The 27130-nt window shown below is 43.3% G+C and overlaps 3 protein-coding genes across 3 annotated transcripts; 1 reads left to right on the plus strand and 2 right to left on the minus strand.

The window, feature by feature from the left end:
* Positions 1-1168: 1168 nt before the first annotated feature.
* Positions 1169-10622, plus strand: LOC123071314 (V-type proton ATPase subunit a1). Its single transcript, XM_044494848.1, has 18 exons — positions 1169-1547; positions 2809-2853; positions 3493-3615; positions 3784-3891; positions 4275-4388; positions 4465-4635; positions 4840-4977; positions 5188-5295; positions 5413-5520; positions 5595-5743; positions 6297-6450; positions 7288-7448; positions 8060-8266; positions 8360-8543; positions 8626-8709; positions 9305-9498; positions 9767-9826; positions 10027-10622. The coding sequence occupies exons 1-18, from the start codon at positions 1407-1409 to the stop codon at positions 10229-10231; spliced, it is 2454 nt and encodes an 817-aa protein (XP_044350783.1). The 5' UTR covers positions 1169-1406; the 3' UTR covers positions 10232-10622.
* Positions 10623-11477: 855 nt separating this feature from the next.
* LOC123071315 (nuclear transcription factor Y subunit B-2) lies at positions 11478-14291 on the minus strand. Its single transcript, XM_044494849.1, has 8 exons — positions 14070-14291; positions 13774-13977; positions 13482-13611; positions 13345-13350; positions 12717-12812; positions 12595-12645; positions 12397-12462; positions 11478-11752 (listed from the first exon to the last, which is right to left on the minus strand). Exons 2-7 carry the CDS (start codon positions 13959-13961, stop codon positions 12442-12444), a joined length of 492 nt encoding a protein of 163 aa, XP_044350784.1. The 5' UTR covers positions 13962-13977; positions 14070-14291; the 3' UTR covers positions 11478-11752; positions 12397-12441.
* Positions 14292-22109: 7818 nt separating this feature from the next.
* On the minus strand, positions 22110-23677 carry LOC123071316 (40S ribosomal protein S23). The gene is made up of 4 exons (XM_044494850.1): positions 23486-23677; positions 22705-22860; positions 22499-22625; positions 22110-22421 (listed from the first exon to the last, which is right to left on the minus strand). The coding sequence occupies exons 1-4, from the start codon at positions 23488-23490 to the stop codon at positions 22281-22283; spliced, it is 429 nt and encodes a 142-aa protein (XP_044350785.1). The 5' UTR covers positions 23491-23677; the 3' UTR covers positions 22110-22280.
* Between the last annotated feature and the right edge of the window lie 3453 nt (positions 23678-27130).

Consider the following 27130-nt stretch of genomic DNA (forward strand, 5'->3'; position numbering starts at 1 on the left):
GATTTTAATAATTATCCATATTTAAAAAAATGATTTGCAAGTATTTTGAAAATATTGAAAACCTATTCAAAAAATGTTCTAACCTGTATTTTGAAAAATGTTACTCATGTGGTTGAAAATTTCAAACTTCTACAAAAATTATATACAATGTGTGGTAAAAATGTATACATCAAAACATATATTTGAACTGAAATCATGTATTTAAAAAATTTGAAACCTGTATAAAAAGAATGTTTCTGATGTATAGAAAAAATGTAAAATGCTAATCAAAAAATTACACACGTGTTAAAGAAAAGTAACAGAGAAAAAAACCAGAAAAAACTGAAGAAAGAAAGAAAAGAAAAAAAGAAAAATGGAAGAGAAGCTAAGAAAACAGACGCAAAACAGTTTTGAAAAAAAACTCATGCTGCAGCTACAATACTGGGCTGGCCCAATACTTCTCACTTAATAAAGGACGGCAGGTTGAATATTAAAAAATAGAGGGACTTTTCTGTAAAATTGCCATGACAGTGAGCGGCAATCGATGCTTTATTATTATTAGGTAAAGATAAAAATTTATACATCACCTACTTTTACATCTTCAGATATACATCTTCTATGAAGATGCTCTAAAGAAAAAAAAACACTCAAGCGGCAGCTACAATACTGGGCTGGCCCAATACCGCCGCGCCAGCAAAGTGCGTCCAATGGGGCCCACATGACTGGGCCCTATCCCGCGAGGAAGGCGACCTAAACCAAGCAGGCCAATTCCTTCCCCGGAACGCGGAACCACTCTTCGTCTTTCTCTGAAATTAGATTTCGAGGAGTGCAATTTCATTCATGAAAGTGGATCAAGGAATCATGAAGCTGATAGTTTAGCAAAATATTCTTTATACTTAGATACATGGTTACTTAAGCCGCGTGACTCTGTGATTATTCCTCTGGAACTAGTTGATCAATAAAGTTTTTTAGTTCCCTAAAAAAAATCTTCGCCTTTCTCCGATTTCCGCAACGCGGCGGAACCGACCCTCCCCTGTCGGTCGCGTAAAACTCATCAAAACCCGGGGAGTCGCGCGCGACACGAACTTCGACCGGTCCGCGCCCACCCAACGCAGGCGCGCATGGCCCACGGGCCAGACACAGCAGCCGCTTTCCAAGACGCTTCCTCGCCCACCCTCCTCCCACTTTCCTTCCCATGGGTCGGGACTCGGGACCCGGGTCATGGCAGCAGTTGCGCACCTGCGCTGCGCCTCGCAAAGAATACAGTGCCGACTAGTAGAATTGGACCGGACGGAACCCCCCCCCCCACCCTCAGATCTGAGACACCACCGGCCTCGTCCCTCCCTCCCTCCCTCCCTCGTCCCCGCCCCTCCCTCACGCTGGCGAACCTCCTCCTGGAAGCTCCGGGAGGGGGCCGCTCCGGGGCGATGGGGCTCTTCGACCGCCTGCCCCCCATGGACCACCTCCGCTCCGAGAAGATGTGCCTCGTGCAGCTCATTTTCCCCGCCGAGAGCGCGCGCCTCGCCGTCACCTACCTCGGCGAGCTCGGCCTCCTCCAGTTCAAGGACGTGAGTGCCCCCGTCTCCTCTCCCCTCTCCCCGCTCCCCCCTCGCGGATCTGTCTGATCCAGCCTCGTGCGTCGTGATCTCTGACCCGCTCGCCCTCGGATCTAGCTTTCGCCTTTGCTCGGGTCGGAGGGCTAGTAGTTTGATCCGGGTGCCATTGGACCTCGAGGCTTAGCGAGCGTCTCGTTTGAGCTGCTTTGGACCAACTGCTTTCATTGGTTAGTGGGTGTAAGGTGTTGTTCTCGACCACAGGGGGCGCAGGCGGCGCTATCCCACTGTGGCACAGGCTTCACAGGGCTTAGACTTCGATGATAAGCGTGGATGAATGTGGTAGAGGAAATTCGTATTATACGAATATGTTGTTGGTGTGTGTTTAGCTTGCTTTGATCCCACTTGGCATCTATGCTATCGTTGAGTCCAAATTACCTAAACCAATCGCCACTCTCCATCATGAGCCAATTTATATACGAATAAGTTGCTGAGGGTGCTTTACAGTTTGTTTGTCGTGCCATTAATGATATATCTGTTGCAATTTATCTAGTTAATGAGCTGGCATAATGGAGCACTTGTCATGCTTAGTTTAGCTGCACAATGCACCCTTTCTGAGGACATGAGAATGGGTTGAAGTTTGAGCTTCACCAATAACTTCATCATAGAGATGCTCCTAGGAACGTTAGGCAAACTGATTGCTGCTTGTTACTCAAATTCCTGATTAAGATAGTGGATTTGCCTGCTAATGTGATCATGCGGTCTGATAGGTTCCTGTTTTCACCCATGAATCGCCATGCCACCATATGCACGTTGATGATGATACATATCGCCCTACCGGGTGCTGCATTCCATGACTCTGTCAGTGAGGAAATATGGACAAGAGAGGCTTGCGTGATGCATTTGGTGTCTTAGTCCCTCAGCACCTCCTTTTAGTTGTTTATTATCATGCGCAGGGTGGAAATAACCAAGTAGATGTGTGAAATTCTGACTTTATGATTAGATGTGTGATTTTCATACGACCAATTATCACATTGTGTATGTTAAAATGACATTTGTGGAAAAGAAATAAGAAGAAAAATAGGCTTCAGAAATAATAAAAACGCCATAAGAGTATATTCAACTACATATGACAAATGTGAGGCTATATTTTGGACTTCATAGAAAACTTTGTTAACTGTTTACTTTCAGATCTTAGTTTTTCTTTGTTCTATCTGCCAGAATCTACAATTGTTCAACTTCTGACCTTTTTGTTATTCCACAACTTCTTTTGCAGTTGAATGAGGATAAGAGTCCTTTTCAGCGTATATTCGTCAACCAGGTGATCTAATTTATATTATTCTCCATCTGCTATTTATGTTGATCACACCATATTGCACACATCTATTCTACTATGCAAATGCCAATGCTAGTATAGAGTATGGATTATTTCAATGTCATTATATCATCTACTTGTTCTTGTTTTATGTGAAAAACGAGCCTACGGAAGCAGAGCCAAGCTGAATTTAATCTGATATGTTAAATTCATAAACTATCTGTTTCTGTTTGCTTTGATTTTTCAAAAAATATTGGAAAAGAAAGAAATACTTGAACAGCAAGAATGCGATAAAATGGATACGTTGGGACTCTTCTTGGTAGATGGATTCAATATATTTGTTGCATTTGGTATTTGATACCGTAAGTATGTGATTTCCAACCAAGTTACCTAATGAAATATGTTAGTCGCACCATATATCATTTAAATAAATGGTAAAAACGGTAGGGAACCTCCCAAATGCTTGCTTTTATATGCTTGCAACGTATGATGCGGTGATCATGGTATGGAACTTACTCGGACTGTTGCTTCCCTTACTGTGTGGCAGTGGATGCACACCAGCACACCATCTGAAGCACAGAACTTCTGTTCAACAACTTCTTTATGTAGATTCATTATGATAAGCCTGTCGCGACTCTTCTGCAGGTAAAGCGATGTGCAGAGATGAATCGTAAGCTGAAGTTTTTCAGTGATCAGATCAACAAGGCAGGTGTTAAATCTTCTGTCCGGCCTGCACTACAACCAGAAATTGATTTGGAGGAGCTAGAGGTACTTCTTTTAGTTGGAGCTAGAGGTGCATTAGCACTGTCATTTTATCATAGCTATATAATTAATCCTCTTGGATTTCTATTATTTATGCAACAAGAAGTCATTTTGAGAGGAAATGCTTAGTTTGCTCTTAGGGAGTATCAATAATTTCTCTTGTTGTTTCTGCAGGCAAAATTGGGTGAGCATGAGCATGAGCTGCTTGAGATGAATACTAATAGTGGGACACTACGGCAGACATACAATGAACTTCTTGAATTCAAACTGGTCTTGTCAAAGGTTGTATCTTGATTCTTGTGAAACATTGAATTCACTGTTCCATGTGTTTGAATCAACTGTTCCATGTGTTTACTTGTGACTATTAAGGTGTGAGATAAAAGCAATATATACATTGGTCGTTAGTGTACTTGCAACACCTTCTATGGATATGCTGGTTTACTTTCTTCTTGAAAATATGGAAATTCGTGAAGAAATATGTTCTCTGTAGCTGATGACTGGGCACTTGATCCAGTTTATTAAACTATGGAGTGTAACATTGGTTGTTAATCATAAATCCCTACTGCAATTATTATACATCTCGGTCAAATATTAACCATGCTTTAAGTAACATATCTATTCCTTTTTCTGTTGTTTTCCATGCTTTCTCAAATATCTTCTTGCAGGCAGGTAGCATCCTTGCTGCTTCTCAAAATCATGCAACTCCAGCTGACCATGAGCTAGATGAACATATATATGACAAGGAAGTGGATGACGGAAATGGCTATTTGCTTGAACAGGTGTTGTCTTAGTTCTTATTCTTGAAGTTAATACTGTTCTGTTCTTCCATTAAATTGTAACACAAAATGTTCTCAGGGAATATATCAAGGGGCCTCAGAATCTGGTGTTAGGTTTGTTAGTGGGATAATATTGAAGTCCAAGGCATTGGCTTTTGAGAGGATGCTTTTCCGAACTACAAGGGGAAATATGTTTTTCAATGAGGCATCTGCAGGGGAACCTGTTATGGATCCCAGTTCTGGTGAAGAGGTCTGTCATTGTGGTTTGCTGTTCCTAATTCTTGTGTATATCGAGTAGCTGTCACAAATTATTTACTGGTTGTGATAGCTTCTCTTTGTTTTCTATCTCCAACCAGGTTTACAGCCGTAATTTATGCAGTGTAATACTGAAATGAACCCTGAAACCTTGAAAGTTTTTCAACACTATTTTAACACTTGAGTTGCACTCCAACAGGTAGAGAAGACTGTTTTTGTAGTTTTCTTTTCGGGGGAGCAGGCTAAAGCAAAAATATTGAGGATTTGTGCTTCATTTGGAGCAAATTGCTACCCTGTTCCTGAGGAGATTGTCAAGCAGAGACAAATTTTTCGTGAGGTATTTTAATTTCATCTATTGGAGAAGCTACCTTTTTCTAGCAGCAACAAGTACTCCATTCTTCTGTACATGTAGCTTTCTGTGAGTATAAGTTCAGTTTTTAGCAGCATCCCAGTCATTTTGTTTTCTGTTGAAGTGCATGAGTGCCATCCTGATGTAACGCTGTATACTCTGTATTTGAAGTACTGACTTCTGTAATATTTGTGGCAGGTATCATCACGCCTCTCCGATCTAGAAGCCACCTTGGATGCTGGAACCCAGCACAGAAACAAAGCACTCGAGTCAGTAGGGTCCCAATTATGGAGATGGATACTCATGGTAATCAAGTAATAGCAATTCTCATTTTGTCTTCTAATTGCTACCTTAAAAAAATTGTGTTCCGCATTTGTGATTGTACCTAGTATTTTTTATTTCTCACCTGTGTATTCTTTTTAGGTAAAAAAAGAGAAAGCTGTTTATGATACACTAAACATGCTGAACTTTGATGTGACAAAGAAATGCCTTGTTGGAGAAGGATGGTGTCCAATATTTGCTAAATCTCAGGTCAGAAATGCAAAGCTTATTGTGCTCATTTTTCAAATTTAGGACAGACGTCTTACTTCTAAGTTGTACTTCAGATCGAGGATGTTTTGCAGCGTGCAACTCTTCACAGCAACTCACAAGTTGGAATAATATTTCATGAGATGGACACTATTGACTCGCCACCTACATACTTCCGAACTGATAAATTTACGAATGCTTTCCAGGAGATCGTTGATGCATATGGGTATGTATCTTGGTGCAAGCATTAGCCTAATAAATGGTTTTATTTGTTACATTTGTGCCCTTTGGGAAGTCGTGGAAAAACCAAGTAAATATGGAATATTATGTTTTAAATGAAATTTCTATCCTATTGTAGGGGCAAAGTAGTTGGAGAGATCTTGCTGTACTTAGCTACTCGTTCCAGCAAATTTATTCTGCTATTAATTTTCAAGGGTTTGTGTTTGGGATCAAGGGGTAGTGAGCAAGGGCATGTTAGATCGTTAGGTGACAGTTGATTTAATTGCAAGACCTAAGAGGAGTTTGTTCAAGAGTTGGATTAGCTTTGCTTGTTTAACGTTTGCCGCAGCTGTTTTTTGTTGTTGTTGTTGTTAATTGTGGCCATGCAAGATTGATTACTTCATAAGATGTTTGAGGTTATTGGCATCTAAACTCGATGTGATTGCTTTGTTTTGGAATGTTTTGTTTTACCAGATTATTGTTTACTATTCTCTGATCAAAGAGTAGCCCATGTTGTAATATTTTTGCCATGAATTGATCACAAATATGTATTGTTGCAGTGTTGGTCGATATGAAGAAATTAATCCAGCTGTATATTCTGTTATCACGTTCCCATTTCTGTTTGCTGTTATGTTTGGAGATTGGGGTCATGGAATATGTCTGTTACTTGGAGCTTTGTTTCTTATACTTCGCGAGAAGAAACTTTCCTCTCAGGTACTCTGAGCTCAACTTGGACCTTTTATTTTCTTCCTTTTTCGGTAATGGCCATTGCATGCAATCTTTAAAGTGTGATTTTACTGGAGTGCAGTTCATAGATTGCACATATGTTACTTTCTACCGCTTTAGATAGTGCAGTTATAACTTGGCTGTTGATATGTGCACCTAGTTCCACTCTTCTAGCATACCTCTTTTTGTTCTTTTTTTCTATTTTTGCTCCCTACCTTCAGATTTTGGTTCACTTCTCTATGGCAATATTTGCATATGCTAAGAAAAACATGTATAGTTATTTCATGACTTAGCTGGGTATGATGCTTACCTTATATGAGTAAAATCCAAATAGGTTGTACCCTAACATCTCTAGGACAAGGTTTGGTCACCTGAAAGAACATCAGAAGTTCTTCTTTTAGCATCAATATCAACCCGGATGGAGGTAGAGGCGCGTGGAACATATGGTGTCTGTAGGAGTGCATTTGCAAAAATTGTGGAGAACCCATTTAGTTATGGCATTTTGCATAGTTATACATAAAATCCCTCAATCTAGATGGAATCTAATATCTCTGTATGCTAGGACCACATTGAAAAACTGTTTCTGTCCCCACTTGTGCCTGCTGTCTTAAACCATTATCAAACAATGTGCTTGTGAGTTATCTTCTACAAATATATTGCTGGGAAGGTATTACTCCCTCTGTAAAGAAATATAAGATCATTTAGATCACTAATACGGAGGGAGCGGTTCTTTATAACTTTGCAGTTTATCAGTTTTTTCTTTTGCAAATTGCCTGCACTGAAATCAAGCTGTTCTCCTAAGCTGTGGTCCATTGATTATCACAGAAGCTTGATAGCTTTACGGAGATGGCATTTGGTGGGCGTTATGTGATTCTTCTGATGGCGTTGTTCTCAATATACTGTGGGCTCATATACAACGAATTTTTTTCTGTTCCATTCCATATATTTGGCAAATCAGCATATGCATGTCGGGAAAATTCCTGCAGGTATTGACTTTGCCATTTTGATAGTTATCTGAATGTGTTGTGATGATGGGAATTTGAAATTATAACTCCAGTTAATTATCGAGCTCAAGTTATTTTTGGTAGTTCATTCTGCTTTGAGCATGCTGCAAATTCTGTTTAATTTGCTAGTTCGCAAATTTCTTGAGTATATTCCATGTGTCTAGGCATTTTGGGCAATGAGTAGCTCTATCTCCCCTCCACTTGCATTGTACATAAAATAAGGAATACATAAGATTTATTTTTGAGACAATGGGACTATATGCAACTATAATGATTTTGCATATCTCATATACACAGTTGTTCCGTCTTGATATAAGGATCTCTATTTCTTAAGGTAATACGCATCCATGACAAAATGATTTAGCTTCACAAATTATCTAGACTGGTTTAAACACCTTGTGGTTCTCGGCTTGCAAGGTACTTACTACATAATAGCTATTTTTGTTAAGGGTGCATATGAGATATGACTATCAATTTGGTTATTTCTGTTCTCTTATTTGTTGTTACTTAACACTGGACCCTCTTTAGTTATAGCCTGTAACCAGATAGCAAGTTTATCTCATAAGATTTAACACCCTACCTGCGTGTTTCAGTGATGCATATACTGCTGGTCTCGTAAAAGTTCGTGATCCCTACCCTTTTGGAGTGGACCCAAGTTGGCGTGGAAGTCGATCTGAGTTACCCTTTCTAAATTCTTTGAAGATGAAGATGTCCATATTGATGGGTGTCTCCCAGATGAACTTAGGAATTTTATTGAGTTATTTTGATGCAAAGTTCCACAAAAATGCCCTAGACATAAGGTATTATATATTTTTCTCGCGTCTTTCCTTCTTTGGATGCAAGCAAATCAGAAAATGAAAAGGGCAATAGATTTAACAATGTGGGTTCCTCAGGTACCAATTCATACCGCAGCTGATTTTTCTGAATAGCCTCTTTGGTTACTTATCACTCCTGATTCTCATTAAGTGGTGCACGGGATCTAAAGCCGATCTGTATCACGTGATGATATATATGTTCCTTGACCCTGCTGGAGATCTTGGAGAGAATCAACTTTTTTGGGGACAGAAGGAACTCCAGGTACTGTAACCTTCTAATAAAACAAATGAAAGCCTTCATTGTATGTTCTTTTTCATGCCCATTTACCAGTTTCCCCTTCCAGATACTTTTGTTGCTTCTGGCCCTAGTAGCTGTTCCATGGATGCTCTTCCCAAAGCCTTTCATTCTAAAGAAACTTCATAAGGAGGTATGTTATGAATAAACTCGACTCATGAAGAAAAACAATTGCACTCCTTTTTGAGATAGATTTTTGGTGCTGTACCTGTGTTGGTGTGTCATGATGCTTAAATTAATAACCACAAGCTTAGTCCATAGCCTCTTACAGCCTTATGTTCTATATTGACAGAGTTGTGCTTGTATAGTTAAATCCAGTAGTGCAAGAGTTAAGAATACCATTTGTAAATTTCAGAGAGTGAAACCTAGAAGAGGTGCCTCTTAAGCTATATTGCTAACTTGGTTCTTGTTATCACTAGTTTTTATGCTGCATCCTGGAGATCTTTCTTTGTTTTCTACTCCCTCCGTTCCTAAATATAAGCCATTTTAGAGATTCCAATGCGGACTACATACGGAGCAAAATGAGTGAATCTACACTCAATATGTCTATATACATCCATATGTAGTCCATGTTGAAATTTCTAAAAGGGCTTATATTTAGAAACGGAGGGAGTATATGCTATCAGTGTTGTTAGGTTAATGAGTTTAGGTTATGAGTGAGTAAGCAAAAATCCTAGATTATGTTTGCTATATCTAGTGGATTGCTAAATCTTCATACCTGGCTGTAGAGATTTCAAGGTCACAGCTATCGCTTCCTTGGGACATCTGAAATGGATCCAGATTCTGAACCGGACTCTGCCCGTTCACGTCATGATGATTTCAATTTTGGTGAAGTTTTTGTGCATCAAATGATACACTCCATTGAGTTTGTTCTTGGGGCTGTCTCAAATACTGCATCATACCTTCGACTTTGGGCCTTGAGGTTTGCCTCTTGTGATTTTTTTAGCATAATTGGTTTGGTGCCAAAAGTTGGCAAGTGCCAAATATTGGCTAGAGATTGGTTGCTTGCCAATTTTCATTGTCAATCTCACAAAAAGTTGCAAAATATTGGCAACTTCTGATTTTGCCAAATGTTGGCTTGCCAAATATTGGCAATGCCAAATGTTGGTAGCAAACCAATTATGCTCTTTGTTGCAAATTTTCATCTGTTGGTTCTTTCCATGACTTGATGTATTGTTATTTAACTTCAGCTTGGCACATTCTGAGCTATCAACAGTCTTCTACGAGAAGTTGCTGCTATTTGCATGGGGGTAAGCTTCGATCCTTTTCTCCTTCTCTTTTGGGCGTACCTTTTTTATTCGTACGGCGGTGTTTGTCTTCTTGGGCTTAACTTTTTTATTTGTACGGCGGTGTTTGTCTTCTCATTTTGACTTCCATGAAATGCATGATCTCAGAAATGATATCATCTACTGCAGTTTCTTACTTGAACTATTTACTGTATTATTGACAGGTATGACAGCCTCATCTTTAAGTTAGTGGGGCTCATAGTTTTTGCTTTTGCTACTGCCTTCATATTGCTCGGGATGGAATCGTTGAGTGCCTTTCTTCATGCATTGCGTCTACACTGGGTCGAGTTCATGAACAAGTTCTATCACGGGGATGGCTACAAATTCAAACCATTCTCATTTGCTACGCTAGCAGACGACGAAGAATGATATGCATACAAATTTCGGCACGTTGAAGAGATTAAACTTGTCTCTTGGAATTTTTGGAGCACAGGTGTGGAATTTCACGAGACAGATGGGTTTTTCCCAATACACATCATTTTGTCAGGCCGCGGGACTTCTTCCTAACGCCGCGCAGGGGAAGGAGATTTTGTAATTTTACGGCAATATTGTAGAGGGCAGGCTTGTCGTACAGTGCCTCCTGCGGAGAGGCAGATTATAGTAGCTAACAAAGAAGATAGAAAATGTAGATTTGATCTGTCTACCTTTAGCCGTCACATTTTGTCACTTGGTAGAAATGAGAAAACCCCACCTTATCATTGCTGTGTCCAGACTGTAAGGCATGAAATTTATTAACTATAATATCTGTCCATTTAAATAATCGTATGAGTATTCTTCTTGTGCCGACCGTCGTCTATCTACTTATACTATGAAAAAAATCGTCATGAATATTCCTTTGATGGCTTGAATTCATGCCTTGCATATGCAATTCATATGTTGTATAACAAAAATACATGTTGCAGTTCACCAACGGTCGTGCTTTGTATCATTTCTTTGGCATTTGCACAGATTATGCTGTACGTGTATGGCTTTCTTGTATAGGAGTATATTTTAAAATGCTTTCCATAATGAGGGGCAGATACGTGATCTCTGTGTATGTAAGTATGCTTCCCATCTTTGTGCTGTCCTTCACAGAACGCCAACTCGTCCGATATTTCTGTCACAAGCTGGCAATTCATTAGGCGCGAACAATCTCCTACTCATTTTTGTTTATTATTTTAGGGAATCATCGTAGATTTTTTATTGTAGTGGACGGGAATCACCGTAGATGGTTTTTTCTGGGCCATCACTCTTATCTCCCATGTGTTGTTCCCTTGCAGTTTTAGCTATGAGTTCACATCCATGACCCAACTGATGAACTGAGCGCTTTGGTTGCCTGACGGGAGAAATTGTTCGCCTGCAGTTTTAACCACCCGTTGTTGCATAAGATGAGTGCGACATTATTTTACAGAAAGGTAAAAAAACTATGCATATCAGCGAAGGAACGAGCAGCGACACCAATCAGCCAAACAAAGTTGATTTGAGGGGTACGCGATCAGCTCCCCTTCCAGACATGGCAAAGACATGTTTACAACTCAGTTGGCTTGCATGTTGCATCACAAGTCTTAAGCACAGGTCGATGTCTGTCTGGCGAGCCTTGCACCCCGGAGCGGGCGCAGGAAACACCGCACCACTATAAGTTAATACCCAGTTGATATATATTTATGCTTCCTAATACAAATATCTGAAAACAAAAGATTGGCAAACTACCAACGGCTGAATTATTCTGAATGTACAGATAAAAACAAGCACTAAACCATAATAGGTGGATCTATTCTCTCGGAAGCAATTTACATCTTGGAGGCAGCCATCACAACCAACTGTTAAGCACCCTTCCAGGTGCTTTAGTTTCCAGCCAATGATCATCATGAACCTAATGTTGGGGCGGCTTCCTTAACAGATAGATAACCACTGCAGCAAGCAAAACAAGTGTTGTGTCAGATGAAAGAGAGTAGAGTTGCGTTTTGTGCAAACTACTATAGAGTATTTCAGAGTTGCAGATTTAAGAAGCCCACTATTGTAAAAACTCCAATGTAGATTGAACAGTTTCACATAACCATACTGAAACGCAGCCTTGGTGAAGTCTCAAATAGCTAGGTGCAAGACAGGCGGGCCATGTTTCTCAAGTATGGTAGCTAGGGATTCTCATACAATTCGAGCCATCAAAGAAAAACATTCTAGAGATTCTAGTGGTTGCACGTACCATAAGAGTCAACCCTTAATTCAAGAGATTCGAGATACAACAGTGTATTAAACTGTTTTTATGTCAAAGGAATGACTATATCTTAAGCTATGCGATGAATCTGTTCAAAATACTGACAGTTTTGCGAAATTTAAACAGGAAGCATGAAACATGCATACAGCATCAAGAGAATCTGCTATGATTCAGCACAGATACGTATTTTTAATTCACTTGTTAAAAGGGTAGAAGATTCATGAAAAAGACTATACAAACCACTGAAAAGAAGAAGAGAAAGGGTACTGATTTTTAGGGCCGTCTAAGATTGTCTGAATTTGCCTCACATATAACGTGCTTGTCAGTACAACAAAATTACCTCATGGAGCAATACCCATTGCCGAAAATTGCCCAATCTTCAGTTTCAGGTGTCCCCATTATGGTACTGATGATGTAAAGGGGAAGAGCGTCAGGAAAAGAGTATGATGATTGAAGATTGCAATACAGAACTGTGTCATGTTTAGCTTCAAAATCGAAGTATAGAGTTGTAATGGCAAGTGATGGTATGATAGGTTACCTGGGGTTGCATATAACCCATCCCTTGGGCGTAAGCTCCATGCTGAACCATCTAAAAGAATATGAGCAAGTCAGTTTCAAGCAAACATTAGGAGCAAAGGAACCCAAGTTGCAAATACTAACCGCTTGGGCGTTTGAGCTGGTCGCACCACTATGAGCACCAATTATATCTTTCTTCACGGATCCTTCACCAGATTTTGAGGTCAATTTACTATCACCCTACAGGAAAGTAATAGACAAGAGAGTCGAATAATATTCAGTACATACTGTTCACATAAAGCACACAAGATAGAAACAGATGCTTGCAAGGCCATAATGCAATCCAACAAAATCAGTGCGAAGTATGTACCAACTTAAGTATTAGAGAGCATTCATGCAGCCTTGCTTAGAAGTTAGAACTAGTTTATTGCTTGAAAGCTGGAACGGCCTTCGTGAATGCAACTATGTTTCTTTCATGGTATATGAAACTCGAAAGCATGCGGGTTTTATTCAGGTTTTCACGCAAGGAACTTGCAAGCTTCAAAGTACATAGGTCGTGCGTTTCATATCAAGTGATACCTATATACCTGGTTAAAAGGCCACCGCTCAAAGGATTTAACGCAGGTTATGCGGCCTAAGTAGGCAGGATCTAACGCTTTTGTGGTTATGTTAAAACTAGGACTAAGAGGAAACTGCATTTTGTTTTGCATCCGTATGAAACGTATCAGTGAATCAATAGCATGTACGTCGAATTGATTACAAGATCACATACCTCCATCTGCAATCACCGCGCCCGTCCAGAAAATTGCAAGGAAGACAGAGAAGAAGCGAGGTGAGATGGGAGATACAAAACAAGAGAATTATTGTCATTTGTAGCAAGTACTGATAGTGAGCAAGAGCCATGATTACATCTCTGTACTTTTGCAGGTAGATCTTGAGGGGGTCTACGTACTCCTCGAATCCGAGCGTGGCCATGGCCCAGAGCAGATCGTCCCCGTTGATGGTCTTGCGCTTCTCCTTCTGGCACTTGTCGCTGGCCCTACCAAACCAAACCAAACCACAGCGAAAAGTCACAACCCCGGCCACCCAAGACAAACAAAACCAGCCCTGCCGAGTTCGTTCGAGGCCGAGGCCAAGGCAGGGACGACAGCCAGGTGGCATGATGACGGTGGCAGCGAGCAGCTAGCGGCGGGCAACTCACTCGCTGGTGACGAAGGAGATGAACTCGGAGACGCACTCCTGCAGGGTCTCCTTGGCGTCCTTGGCGATCTTGCCGTTGGCCGGCACGGCCTTCTTCATGATGCGGCTGATGTTGGCGATGGGGAGGAAGCGGTCCTGCTCCCTGACCCCGCCGCCGCCCCGGGGGCTCCCGCTGTCGTCGTCGGCCATCCCGCGCCCCGAAACCCTAGATCCATCGCGAGCAAACCAGATTCGTCAGGGCGCCCGGCGCGCGATCGGGAGGAGACGGGGAGGGGGAGGGATCGAAATCGAACGCACCTTATAAAAACGCGCGCGCGCGAGGAGGAGCGGAGGGGAGAGAAGGGAGGGGGAGGAGGAGGACGGTGGTTGGCGCTGCGAGGAGGGGCGGGGAATGGGAGATCGGACGCTGGAGAAGGCGACGCGGCCCGGGCCGGTGCGATCGGGAAGACGACGGATCCGGGCCGTTCGTCGGTCGGGAAGAGAGAGAAGACAGGAGGCTGCGGGTGGGGCCTCGCCCTGCCGGTGGACCCCCCGGGGATTGAAAAGTGGGTGGGCTTCTTCTTTTTTTTGGAGGAAAGTATCGTTTTCCCCCCGAAATCCTCTTTGATGGATCAATTTCCCCCCAAAGTCTAAAACCGGATCAATCAGCCCCTAAACTCTCCAAAACCGGATCAATTCTCCCCCATGGTGGTTTTGCACCAGATTTAGGTGGTTTTGACTAGTCTCCTTGCTGACTGGACATTGCTGACTTGGCAGATGCAACTTTCCCCAATTTATAATTGCAAGCCGCTCTCGCCGCGAAGCACTCTGCCGTCCCCTCGCCGCCCCATCGCCGTCCCCTCGCCGCCCCATCGATGTTCCCTCGCCGCCCTCTCGCCGTCCCCTCGCCGCCCCATCGCCGTCCCCTCGCCGCCCCTCGCCGCCCCCTCGCCGTCCCCTCGCCGCCCCTCGCCGCCCCTCGCCGTCCCCTCGCGCCCCATCGCCGTCCCCTCGTCGTCCCCTCGTCGTCCCCTCGCCGCCCCATGGCCGTCCCCTCGCCGTCCCCTTGCTCGCCGCAGTCCATGTCGTTTGCTAGCTCGTCAAGCAGTCATCGGTCGCCGCGGTCCATGGCCTTCTCAGGGCAGTCGCCGGTGCCATATCGGGAGCCACCGATGGCGTACTCGCCTGAGAAGGTGTGCCACTGCAAAGTCAAGGCTCCGAGGTGGATTTCGTGGAGCATTGCCAACCCCGGTCGTCGATACTACAACTGCAGCCAGTCTCTGGTAAGCAAAACTGCAGCCACTGCAAAGTCAAGGATCTGTGCCCGCCGTTTCTGTTTGTTGTTTCGTTGAGCAGCAAGTCTTTGTGTGATTCTTTTGACAAAATTGCACAATTTTTTGAATAGGGATATGACTGTGGCTACTTCAAGTGGCATGATGATCCCCTGGATAAGTTTGTCAGTACGCTACTAGGTGACCTGCGAGATGTTGTGAATCGGCTGAAGATAGAGGTTAGGAAGCTCAAGACCGAGAAATCACAGCTGGAGCATGCTCTCATGGATGCCAAGTGCAGCATTGGTGATGCTGATGTTTATGTGCTGGATTTGAAAGCGCAGCATGCTCAACAAATGGATGTTCTTGCCAAGGAATTTCAGAGAAGCAAAAAGATGTACAAATTTGCCATCTTTTTCTGCATTGTGTCTGCTGTTATCATGGCTTTGAAGATGTGATGTAGTATCTTAGTGAACCACCTATGTAAGCTCGAGTGAACAAATGTACTTGAGTTTAAAATTTCAAAAGTCTGAAGTTGTGTCTGAAGATAACTGAACTTTTGGTTGTCTGAATTTTTCTGAAGCGTTGTCTGAAGTTAACTGAACCCACCGCTTTGGCAGCCACCCATTTAAGGCCACGCTCGCCCAGACAGCACTAGCCCACCCACTCTCATCCAGTCGCCGTTCCCCATTCTCATCCCCTCCCTTCGCCTCTCGCCCACCCACTCCCATTCTCATCCCCTCCCATCGCTTCTCGACGCCGGCGATGGCGCCCAAGAAGAGGACTGCAAGAGATGTTCGCCGTGCTCAAGATCGGTGGGAGGAAACTGTGAGCAGGTTCTGCAAGGGGGATTCAGAGAAAAGGGCCGATGTGGAGGAGATCTGCAACAGATTTCCGAGCTTGCAGATGTGCGTGGACCACGCTAGGGGCCTCATCGTTGTGGCAACTGATGATGAGAAGAAGACAATGTTCCCCGACGGCCGTCCCATTCCAGCTATCTCTGTTTTCCTTTGGGCTATGAATGAGGCGGAGAAGTCACCAGATCCGCGTCAGCGTGCCAGGTGGTACGAGTATCGCTCCCGCCGTCGCCCCCCTCCACCTCCAGTTGAAGGTCTCGTCGGCGTCGTGGTCGCTGTACCAGCTGCAGTGAAGCAGGTTATTGTGCACTCTGACAGCGACGGAGAGTGCAGTGAAGATGTGTTGGAGGACAGCGAGCAGGAGCAGGATGTGGAGGACAGCGAGAAGGAGCAGGTGGTGGTGGATGTGGAGGACGACAGCGAGGGGGAGGTGGCGGCTGCCGACGACGACGTGTACGTGGTGGCGCCGGTGATCCCGCAGCTCGGCGACAGGAGCATGCCAATCGAGGCGGAGACTTACATCCACGTCGGCATTCGCCACTCCGACCGCATCAAGAAGATGAAGGACATGCAGAAGTGAAGATAGAGAAGTTAAGTTTCTAGTTCAGTGTCTAGTTCATTATGCACTGAGAAATGCAGTTAAGTTTCTATGTTAAGTTTGTATGTTAGGTACTGGAGAAATGCAGTTATGTATGCACTGTCAGAGTTTCTAGTTAAGTACTGAACAAATGCAGTGATCAAATGTACTGAAGATGTTCAAGCATAAATGTTTTCAACTCTGTTGTCCTCTTTGTTTTAATCCAAAAAATTATAGTAGCAGAAATTTTGCCTCAAATTAACAGAAGCAGAAATTTAGTACAAGTGTGGCACAAATTTAGCACAGTATCACAAATTTTGTAATCAAATGGATGGCCCTTTCTTAGCATTTAGTGCCTCCTTGTATGCAGCAAGGTTGAACACACAATGTTGTGGAACTCTAGGTTGAGAGCTTGGTTGTGAGCTCTGTTGAGAGCTTGGCTGTGAGCTTTGTTGAGATGTAGGTTCATTGATCCTTAGGGTTCCTGGTTTTCTTCTAACTTCCAACTTCTTTGGCCTAGGTTGCACAGCCATTGCCTTGCCTTTTATATCAGCAGCCTGCAAACAAGTTTTTTATTAGTATAAACAAAAAAGCAACCAAGTTTCCATTAGTAGAAACAAAAAGCAACCAATTTTTCATTAGTACTAACAAGTGTCATCTTAACCTGCTTTTCAAGCACAGCTTTCTGTGTCTGAAGAGCATCAAAAGCCTCTTTGTCTTGCTTCTTTTGTTTTGCAGCTTCTCTGACCAAATGAGCATTTCCATGATGTTTAGCTCCATCATTGTTCTTACAGCTTGATCTATTATGTCCTTGCCTTTTGCAAGAACTACAAGTGATCTTGCCACCTACTTTGCTCATCTTAGTACCCTTAGGTTTTTCTCCTTCCTCTCTCCTTCTTTCTGTTTTAGGCCTTCCAGGCAAGCTAATGTGACCAGGTGGTTGTGGCTTTGGATTTGTTGAAATAGGCCAACTCTCCTCTCCCTCCAAAGGTTGTAAGCAATGATCATATATCTTGTTGTACACTTCTATGGAGTAGCAAGGAGCAATATAATCATCAATTTTCTGTCCTGTTTTATAGATAGCACTAATGGCATGGCAGCAGGGTAAACCTGACAGCTGCCAATATCTACACGAGCAAGTCCAGAGCTGCAAGTTAACAGTAAATTTGAATTTCTCATGCTCTTGCACTTCAAATCCATCTTTCCCATTCCACAGCACATGGCAGAAACCTGATCTCCTTATGTTTTACTTCAGTTTTTTGAAAATGTTGGGACATATAGTTCCTTTCCAGTTAACTGACTTCCCTCTATTTTCTTGTACCCTCACCATAATTTTGCACCTGATCCACTCAAGCATTGAGACAATAGCAAGGTACCTAGCTAACAGGATGTAGTTGTTGAAAGATTCACACATGTTGTTATCAACTGAATCACAATTAGACCCCAGCTTCATGTAGGCCCTACTCCAATGTACTGGATCAGTGTTCATCATATCTTTTGCACCCTCAACAGTAAATTGTGCTAGCCTGGCCCTGTTGTAGTTGAAAATCACTTTGTTTGGTGATTTTGCACATCTCCAAAACCTTTTCTGGAGATCATGGTCTGGGTGTTTTTTCTTCCAATTAGCATATATGTGTCTTGCACACATTCTATGCTCAGCTTTAGGAAAAATGTCCTCCATTGCCCCTATAAGTCCCTTTTGTTGATCTGACATAAATACATATCCATCTCCTTGATTGCTTATTTTCAAGTCCTGGTTTATCTTGGCAAGAAACCAGAACCATGACTCATAATTTTCTTTCTCCACAACAGCCCAAGCAATAGGATACATCTGGTTATTTGCATCTCTTCCTATAGCACACAACATCTGTCCATAGCAAGCACCTTTGAAAAAACAACCATCAAGGCCAATAACTTTTCTACAACCTGCCAAGAAACCTTTCTTCAAGGCATCAAAACACATGTAAAACCTTTGAAATACATATGACCCATCCTTTTCATTATGGTCCAACTTCACTGCAACTGTGCTTCCAGGATTAGTTCTCAGCAGCTCTAACTGATAATTAAATAATTTTGAGTACTCTCCTTCAGTGGAATGCAATAGTTTCTGCATGACCATTCTCTTTGCCTTCTTGCACTGTGCAACTGTCACATCAGCAAATAAGTCCTCAAGTACAGTTTTCCTCAAATCTTCCAACTTCCAATTTGGATTTGCTCTTATAAGCCTGCCATATTTTGTAGCAATAACAGTTGATGTGACCAGTTTGTTATCTCTTCTTGGAATGCAATGGTGCTCATCTACAAAGGTAGACACCTGTAGCCACTTATTTCTAGTAGTTTTAGAAGCATAGATCATCCAGTTGCAGCCAGGCCAAGTACACTTTGCACCTACTTTATGATTTTCATCCTTTGTGAAAGCAATATGCACATGTTTCTTAATGCCATATTTTATTAGAGCTTTCTTCATCTGATGTCTTCCTCTAAAAACCATTCCTATCTCAAATGTAGGAATTTCTGATTTGCTGTCATATTTTCTCCATTCACTTTTCCTTCTCACTAGCTGTGTGGCCCCCTCACCATCACTTTCCTCATCAAAAGAGCAGTCATCATCTGATGACACAACATCATCTTCTATGCCATCCAGCTTCTCATCACCAGACAAACCTTCAATCACATTATTATCTTTGATGACAGGCCCCACAGCATCCCCTAATTTCTTTGCTCTCTTCTGCCTCCTAATTTCCCTTGCTAATTTCCTTAATTTCTCTGCCTCTGATTCTTCAGCAGAACTGTGCTCTGACAAAGGCTGGTAGTCAATGTCACTTTCATCATCACCTTCTTCTCCTTCTTTTACATTTTCATGTAATACTTCATTAGCACTTGTTCCATTTTCAACATGATCTGTAGATGTATACTCAAATTCAGAAGTAGCTGTTGGGTTCTGTCCTTGAGTAAATTGTGGCATTATTCCTCTCTATGGTGTACCTGCTACTGCTTTGGTCTTTGCAGATTTTGCTTTATTTCCTACTGGAGCTGAAGAAGATGCACCTGGACATGAATAAGATGCACCTTGGGCTGCACCTGGAGTTGGAGGAGGAGCACATGCACCTTGAGTTGCACCTGAAGATGTAGTTGCTGAAACTGGAGCTGCAAGAGGTACTTTTCTTCTTTTAACTGCAACTCTACTTGCTCTACTTTTCTGAATCTTCACTGGACTCTCAAATGTAGCAAGAAAGTCATTAGCCTCACTTATTATCCTCAAATTTTCTTCCTCAGCAGCTGTCCTTTTCACACCTACAACAACTTCTGGCTCTACTCTGTGTTCTGCTGAAGCTGCTACATTTGATAAAAACATCTCATCGACCATGTTTGTCTCCACAGCATCCACATTTACCAATGCAAATCTGCTACCTTTATGCTTGGAATATGTTTCTGAAACTACCACAGGCACATCATCTACCACAGGCACATCATCTACTCTGTTTTGCAACTGCTTTACTGCTTCTTCACACAACTGCACTTCCTCCACATAGATCTCTGCACATGACCCAATAGGTGTTGCATTCCCCATCTTCTCCACACTTGAATCATCAAAAATAAATTGCAAACCCTCACTCAGTTTTTTCCCTGGAACAAGCCAGTGCATCTTGTAACTATAATCCCCCCTACAATGTCCTCTTTCTACATGATACATGTCCTCAGCATAAGACAACAAAAGCTCAAACTTTAGGCTTTTCCTATTGAACGGAAAAGTAATCATCAGACCTCCGTTGTATACAAGCAATCCATCCACTGTCTCAAATTTGCCAAAATAATGTAGTGACACAAAACTTATTTCTTCTTCATCTGCTGCCTCATCGACAAGACCTGCCCAAAAAAACAATCTTTACCTCATTACGTAGCTCAGGACCTACCCATAAAAACAATCTTCCTATGATCTACCCTACACCTCCACCATCTGCCTGCCATGGCAGCAAAATTGGGTGCAGTACATGACTTCTAAGCGCAGCTCTAATTTCTCCTAAACTAAGATCATGCAGTAGATGACTTCGACGGGAAAGAAAGGGGGCGGTTGACTCACCATCGGGCGGCGTGGAGGCCGGCTGCAGGGCGGACGCCATGGCGGCGTCGGCGGACGCCGCCGGTGTGCTTGCCGCCGTCGCCGCAAGGTTGGGCGTGCTTGACGCCGTCGCGGCACAGGGAGGTTGGACCGACATCACCTGAATTGGGGGCTGATTGGTCGACCGGCTCCCCCAGTTGATGAAAACACCTGAAATCTGCCAAGTCAGCAATGTCCAGTCAGCAAGGAGACTAGTCAAAACCACCTAAATCTGGTGCAAAACCACCATGGGGGAGAATTGATCCGGTTTTGGAGAGTTTAGGGGCTGATTGATCCGGTTTTAGACTTTGGGGGGAAATTGATCCATCAGAGAGGATTTCGGGGGGAAAACGATACTTTCCTCTTTTTTTTGAGGCTAGTGGGTGGGCTTCTTCTAGCAGCATGTTTTTACGGTGGGCTTCTTCTAGCATATGGGCTTCTTTCGTTTTTTTTTTGCGAGAATATGGGCTTCTTTCATTGCGGGATGAAACATTCGTAGGGCTTTTGGGCTCTATGTTCTCGAAGCAAAAAGAAGCTGCTTGTGCTTCACCATGAATTTCCATGTAACCTAAAAAATACCCCTAAAACAATTTAATTCGCAAGAAATTAATCTAGAAAACTATGAATTTCTATTTTTTTGCAGGATCTATCTTATTTTTTTAAAACAATTTTCTGTTGCACACTTTGTCAATCATCAAATGATGCATACATCATCCACAAGTGTTTTTTTTTAATTAATGAATAATAGAGCTAGTGTCTCATCGATCCAATTACAAGGGATTTACGATCATAGCAAAACCAATTATTTCATTCACTGCTTTCGCAATGCTTGAACTGGATGTTCCGAATCGCCATCATCAAATCTAGAGTCTGCCTAAATTGCTGCTCACAATCGCCATCACCAAATCCATACATAAAGGGAAATGTTAACTGGGGAATGTAAATCAGGAAGTGATAGCTTTCTGGAAAAAATTGTCTTATAGTATATACCATAAACTGTCATCCTCTTCTAAAGAAAATGTCATTCTTTATAACTAAAACTGCCAGTGGAAATGTTTGCAAATGTCATCCCTTCCTATGTAAGGTTCGCTGGACATTAGGGTCCATAAAGGAAAATGTTAACTGGAACAGCCTCATTCCGCCAAGTTTTTCATCCAAGCATGCATGGATAAGTTCAAACAATCATATTCATCCTGCAGCTACGCTATGGGCTTCAGCGATACATGTAACTGGCTCCAGTAGCAAATGCCGCACACAGCCACCTACGTGAGAGAACAGATCAAACACAGCCACCTCACCACATTAGGTTGAGATTTGGTGCATGGGACCTTGTTTATTTGGGCTTCAGCTCCAACAGAATCAGCTGCGGATTACTGTGCTGGCAAACCCAAATCAGATTTTGGCTATTCAAAGCTGATTCAAAATAACTGTTTGTTTCAGATTCAGCTTGAATCCGGTCCCTACACCTGAAACAAACAACACCAAATTCTAAATACACCACCAATGCCCAAGGCAATTTCAGGACAAGGGAAATTCATCTCAAACTGGGGAACAAAACTCACAACAGTAGCACTTTCCCTTAACAGGAGCAAAATGTGACAAAGGCATAGTTTTCACCAACACGATCATAAGTTATCAACTTAAAAGTGCTGTAAACACAAAGGAACCACCCTCCTCCTTCAACATCTAAAGGCCGACATACTGTCTACTCCATGCAACGGCAATCTAAGACCTGGGCTTCTCCTTCTTCTCTTTGAAGAGGGCAAGCAGAGACACACCAGACACCTTGACGACCTTGAACCGGACACCGGGAATATCTCCCACGGCATGCCCCTTACGACCGAATCCAGCAATCAGCACCTCGTCCTGGACAACAGGTGAAAGACAGACTTAGTACCTACAGCAGAGCAAGCATTTGAAAAGTACCAAGATGGAGAACATACATTCTCCTCGATGAAGTTCAGGCAACCATCATTGGGAACGAAGGCAGCAATCTTCTTTCCGTTCTTCACAAGCTGCACACGAGCACACTTACGGATGGCAGAGTTAGGCTGCTTGGCCTCAATACCGCTGCAATAGAGTCCAGATATTAGCTTCACCCCATAAAAACAAGGGTAAGAAGAAAAACATATTGCCCATTTCAACATACATCTTCTCCAAAACAATGCCCTTGGCGTGAGATGACCCGGCGAAGGGTTTCTTCCACTCGTTACCCAAGTGGCTCTTCTTGTATGCCTTGTCAGCCCACCTCTGGTTCCTGCGGTGGGTCTTGAGCTTGCGCCCAGCTCCCATACCACGTGTCTTACTGCAATGCAAATAATTCACGGTTACCACAGCAAAAGCAAAACAATATAACAGACTCTTGGTCTGCATCACAACAGTTTGACATTGCATTCGTTTAAAATCAGAATGCTATATCTAGAAAATAAGGGCCACCCTACAGCGCAAATGTATTATCGCTAACGATTCAAAGAGAAACAGCCATCTAAAATGCTTTGTTGTGCACGGACTTTCATATCATTTAGTAGAACAAAATCTCCTAGTACATGTTGAAGTAATTACTCAAAAAGCATGGTTAAAAGTAACAGATTTACTACTAAATCAGGATGATTTCTTATCGAAGTGTATGCTACCATGCATAACCTCCCAGATCCAAGTTTTGGACCAAGAAAATATGACTACACGGCAGCAACGAATTAATATCGCTTATGAATATGTTTAGTGCTGACGTTGTATAATCTGATCAGCACTTGACCGTCCATAAGCTCGAGGCGCAGTGAGAATCTGGCCGGTCTAATCTAACCAAAAGCTCACGCCATGCCTCTAAATCACGCGGTACAGAAGGCAGAAGACTAGCCATTCCAGATCGCTAATCCTAGCCAAGAAACAACCATGGAAAATCAACTGGAAGTGTGCGACGGCGAGCTTACCCCATGTTGGCGAAAGGGGTAGGAAGAACTCCGACGAGGCGGCGGCGGCGGCAGCTGGGCGAGGGAGCGCGAGCTGGGAGCGGCGGCGGCGGCAATAGAGGGGAGGGATGAGGCCGAGGAGGCCGAGCTATTTATATGTGCCCGCTTTGGCGACTAGGGTTTGCTTGTGGGCTCAATGCTTTGAGATTGGTGATGGTCGATGCAGCTACGGCCCTGATGAGGAAGAGGCGAGGGATACGGACGCTGAACCTGGTCTGCCACGTGGGCATGTGGAAACCCTCTTGATGCTTAGACCCTCAAACTGATCTCGAACGTGTTTTTTTTTTCTTTTTTTAAATCGAACTTTTTCTTTTTGACATGATCTCGAACGTTCTTTGATTCCCTTATCATAAAGATCAACCGCCCGAACTACTGTTTGATGAAGCCACAGATAGCTACATGACCCGTTTTTGTTGAGCCGTTGAGCCTTTGCAACAAATATCGAGTTAAGCTTAGAGAGTAGCCGAGGCTGGGGGCACCCCAAGGATCATGGTTTTCTTTGTATTATGTGTATGAATAATGGGAAAAGCTATCGTGCAACCGACCGATCACGCGTCCCGCGTCCGTCGGATCGTCTCTTTCATCGGACGGACGAGAGCGTCCCCGCTCCCACGGCACGCGCGTTCGTTTTCCAGCCGTTGTTTCAGGAAAACGCCCCTGCAGCTGAAGCCGCGGCATGTGCTCGCTGGATTGGGAGAGGCGACGAGGTCTGGATCTGGGAGGGCGGCGGCGTGGCCGGGGCTAACCTACCGCCGTGACGACAACTTCGTCTTCGGGAGCGGCGGCGGTCGCCGACAATCCAAGCAGGTACGGATCTCCCTCCGGTGATTTCTCCCCACGCGCTCGCCCTGCTCCGCCACCTCCCGTCCCCGCCCTCCCCGCGGCTCCTCCTCCTGCTGCTCCTCTCCGTCCTCCGCCTCCGCCGCCCGCCCCACCTCTTCCTGTCCACCTTCAACACCCTCTTCGTCGTCGGCCCCAGCCCCCTGTCGCTCCACCCGCAGCTTCTCCTCCGCCTCCTCTCCGCCCTCTCCTCCACCATCGCTGCCGATGTTGTTGCAAATTTTGCAGCAGGGGTCTTGCTGCAGGAATTGTTTCTGCAACCCGGCCGTTGTTTCAGGAATTGTTTCTGCAATCTCCAATTTTTTGCAACATGGTAGCTGTTTTTGCAACGCAGACGTTGTTTCAGGAATTTTTTCTGCAACGCGATCGTTGTTTCAGGAATTGTTTCTGCAACGCGACCATTGTTTCTGCAACTGGTTTGTTGTTTCAGGAATTAATGTGTCGGGAAGGCAACGCGCGCGTGCGAGGAGTTAGATCGGACGGCTCACTCGCAGAGATCTGACGACTGTCGAGGTGGTGGATGTTTACTAGACATCTACCGGCGGACGTGTAGCGTTGCCCATGAATAATAAGGTCTGGTTCAACAACACCGTCTTTTCAAAATCATTAGTAGTATTTCAAAACCTCAGTATTTGAATACATGGGCAATAAATAAATACTTCAGTTACTAAAAATCATAGTAGCAAGCATTTTCAGTTTTCAAAAAAGAGGTCTGGGCCTCTTTTTTATATACTATAGAAAGACCACGGTTTTAGATATACCATGAATTGTTAAACTACAGTATTTTTTCGTCCAGACAACCTAAAGTATTGAATACCAAGATATCGTCAGAAACCATGGTATTCCTAAGAAACTACAACAATACTTTGCTCCCAAACGCACCCTAGGACTTATGATTTCTCCCCATGCCCCCTCCCCGCCCCCCAAATGTCAGTTTCTGGGCAATTTTGCCTCCGCCACTGTGCTCGATGGTTTGCAACACGAGACTTATTGCAACCTTTGATTATTTTTTCCCGTGATGAAATAATAGTCTTATATACTTGTTGAGCCTTTCCAACAAGCCTCGTGTTGCACTCATTGCTTTGCAATATGAGTCTTGTTGCTATCCTCCGACTATTATTTTCTAGTGTCCAATCTGCTCGTCGAGCCTTTGCAACAAGTCTCATTTTGTGCTTAGCGCTTCATAGCAGGAGCCTTGTTGCAATCCCTTAATATATTTTTTTACCGTGTCCGATCTACTCGCTGAGCCTTTGCAATAAGCCTCGTGTTGTGCTCATTGCTTTGCAACACGAGCCTTATTGCAATCCCCTCAAATAGTTTTTTTCCCGCTTTTTTCCTTCCACTAGTTCGTGTTGTGCTTGCGCGTCTTGCAACAAGGGCCATGTTGCATACGGCTTAGTTAGGGGCACATGATGTGCGGACAATGCGGTGGACGTCTTGCGTCCAACTGGCTAGTTAATGGGAGCGTTTTTTATATATGTTTGCCCAAATTCATCAATAAAAGTAATTGATCCATCATTTGCTTCTTGCTTTCACACGTTGCAAGCCCTTTGCCCTAACCTAGAGCAGTTAGGTCACGAAAGATAAGACCGACATCGTCAATGAAGGAAGGCACGCCGCTGTTGTTTGGACACGAGCGTCGAAGCGGTGTCGCACCTTCCCTCACTCAATTGCATTGCGATGCTACCCCTCGGACTATAAGAAACATTATGACTTTCGAAGTTGTCTGGGCCAGGTACGAGTAACCACGGTCGTACCAAGGGCGGTCTTTTGCTCTGTTTATGGGAACAACCGTCATTCCTTCATATGAGCTCGAAATTTGACGTTTTTGGGCTCATTGGAGTCGCAGGAACGATGGCAATGCACATGAGATATTAGATCTTCATTTTGAGCACTTTGAAAAATGAAACTTTTTGACACTCTCAAATTGCCTAAGTCTGGTGCCTGGAACTTCTCCTTAACCCCAACTTGGACCCTTTCATGTGCCAAGTCCACGGACATGCCGACATACCTAGAAAGAACCCAAAACAAAGAGAAACTAATAGAAGTTAAAATTGTGCAACGAACTTAGTAAAACAAGCAAAAAACAGAAAGTATGCATCGAGGACATGAATAAGTGTTGGATGGATATGTCATGAAAGTGTGCATAAAATCCACTCATCAATCGCATATCTAGATCACAGGATTTGTGGTCCCATCGTACTTGTCACAGTTCATGAGCTTAAAGTTCAACGGGAAGGGATGGGTGCTAGTTCTTGAGCATGCGTTGATTTTTCTCTTGAAGAGGAAAGGGTGATGCAGCAAAGTAGAGATAAGTATTTTCCTCAGTTTGAGAACCAAGGTATCAATCCAGTAGGAAAAAACGCACAAATCACTGAATACATGCACAAACAATCAAACAAACTTGCACCCAACGCGATAAAGGGGTTGTCAACCCCTTAACGGTTACTTGCAAAAGTGAGATCTGATAGAGATAGATAAATGATAAAGTAAATATTTTTGGTAATTTTGGTTTATAGATCGGAAAGTAAAAGATTGCAAGAATAGTAGATCGGAAACTAAAATTGTAGACCGGAAACTAAAATTGTAGATCAGAAACTTGTATGATGGAAAAGAGACCCGGGGGCCATAGGTTTCACTAGAGGCTTCTCTCAAAATAGAAAATAATACGGTGGATGAACAAATTATTATCGAGCAATTGATAGAAAAGCGCAAAGTTATGATGATATCTAAGGCAATGATCATGAATATAGGCATCACGCCCAT

The sequence above is a fragment of the Triticum aestivum genome, chromosome 3B, assembly GCF_018294505.1.
Source record: "Triticum aestivum cultivar Chinese Spring chromosome 3B, IWGSC CS RefSeq v2.1, whole genome shotgun sequence".
NCBI lineage: Eukaryota > Viridiplantae > Streptophyta > Magnoliopsida > Poales > Poaceae > Triticum > Triticum aestivum.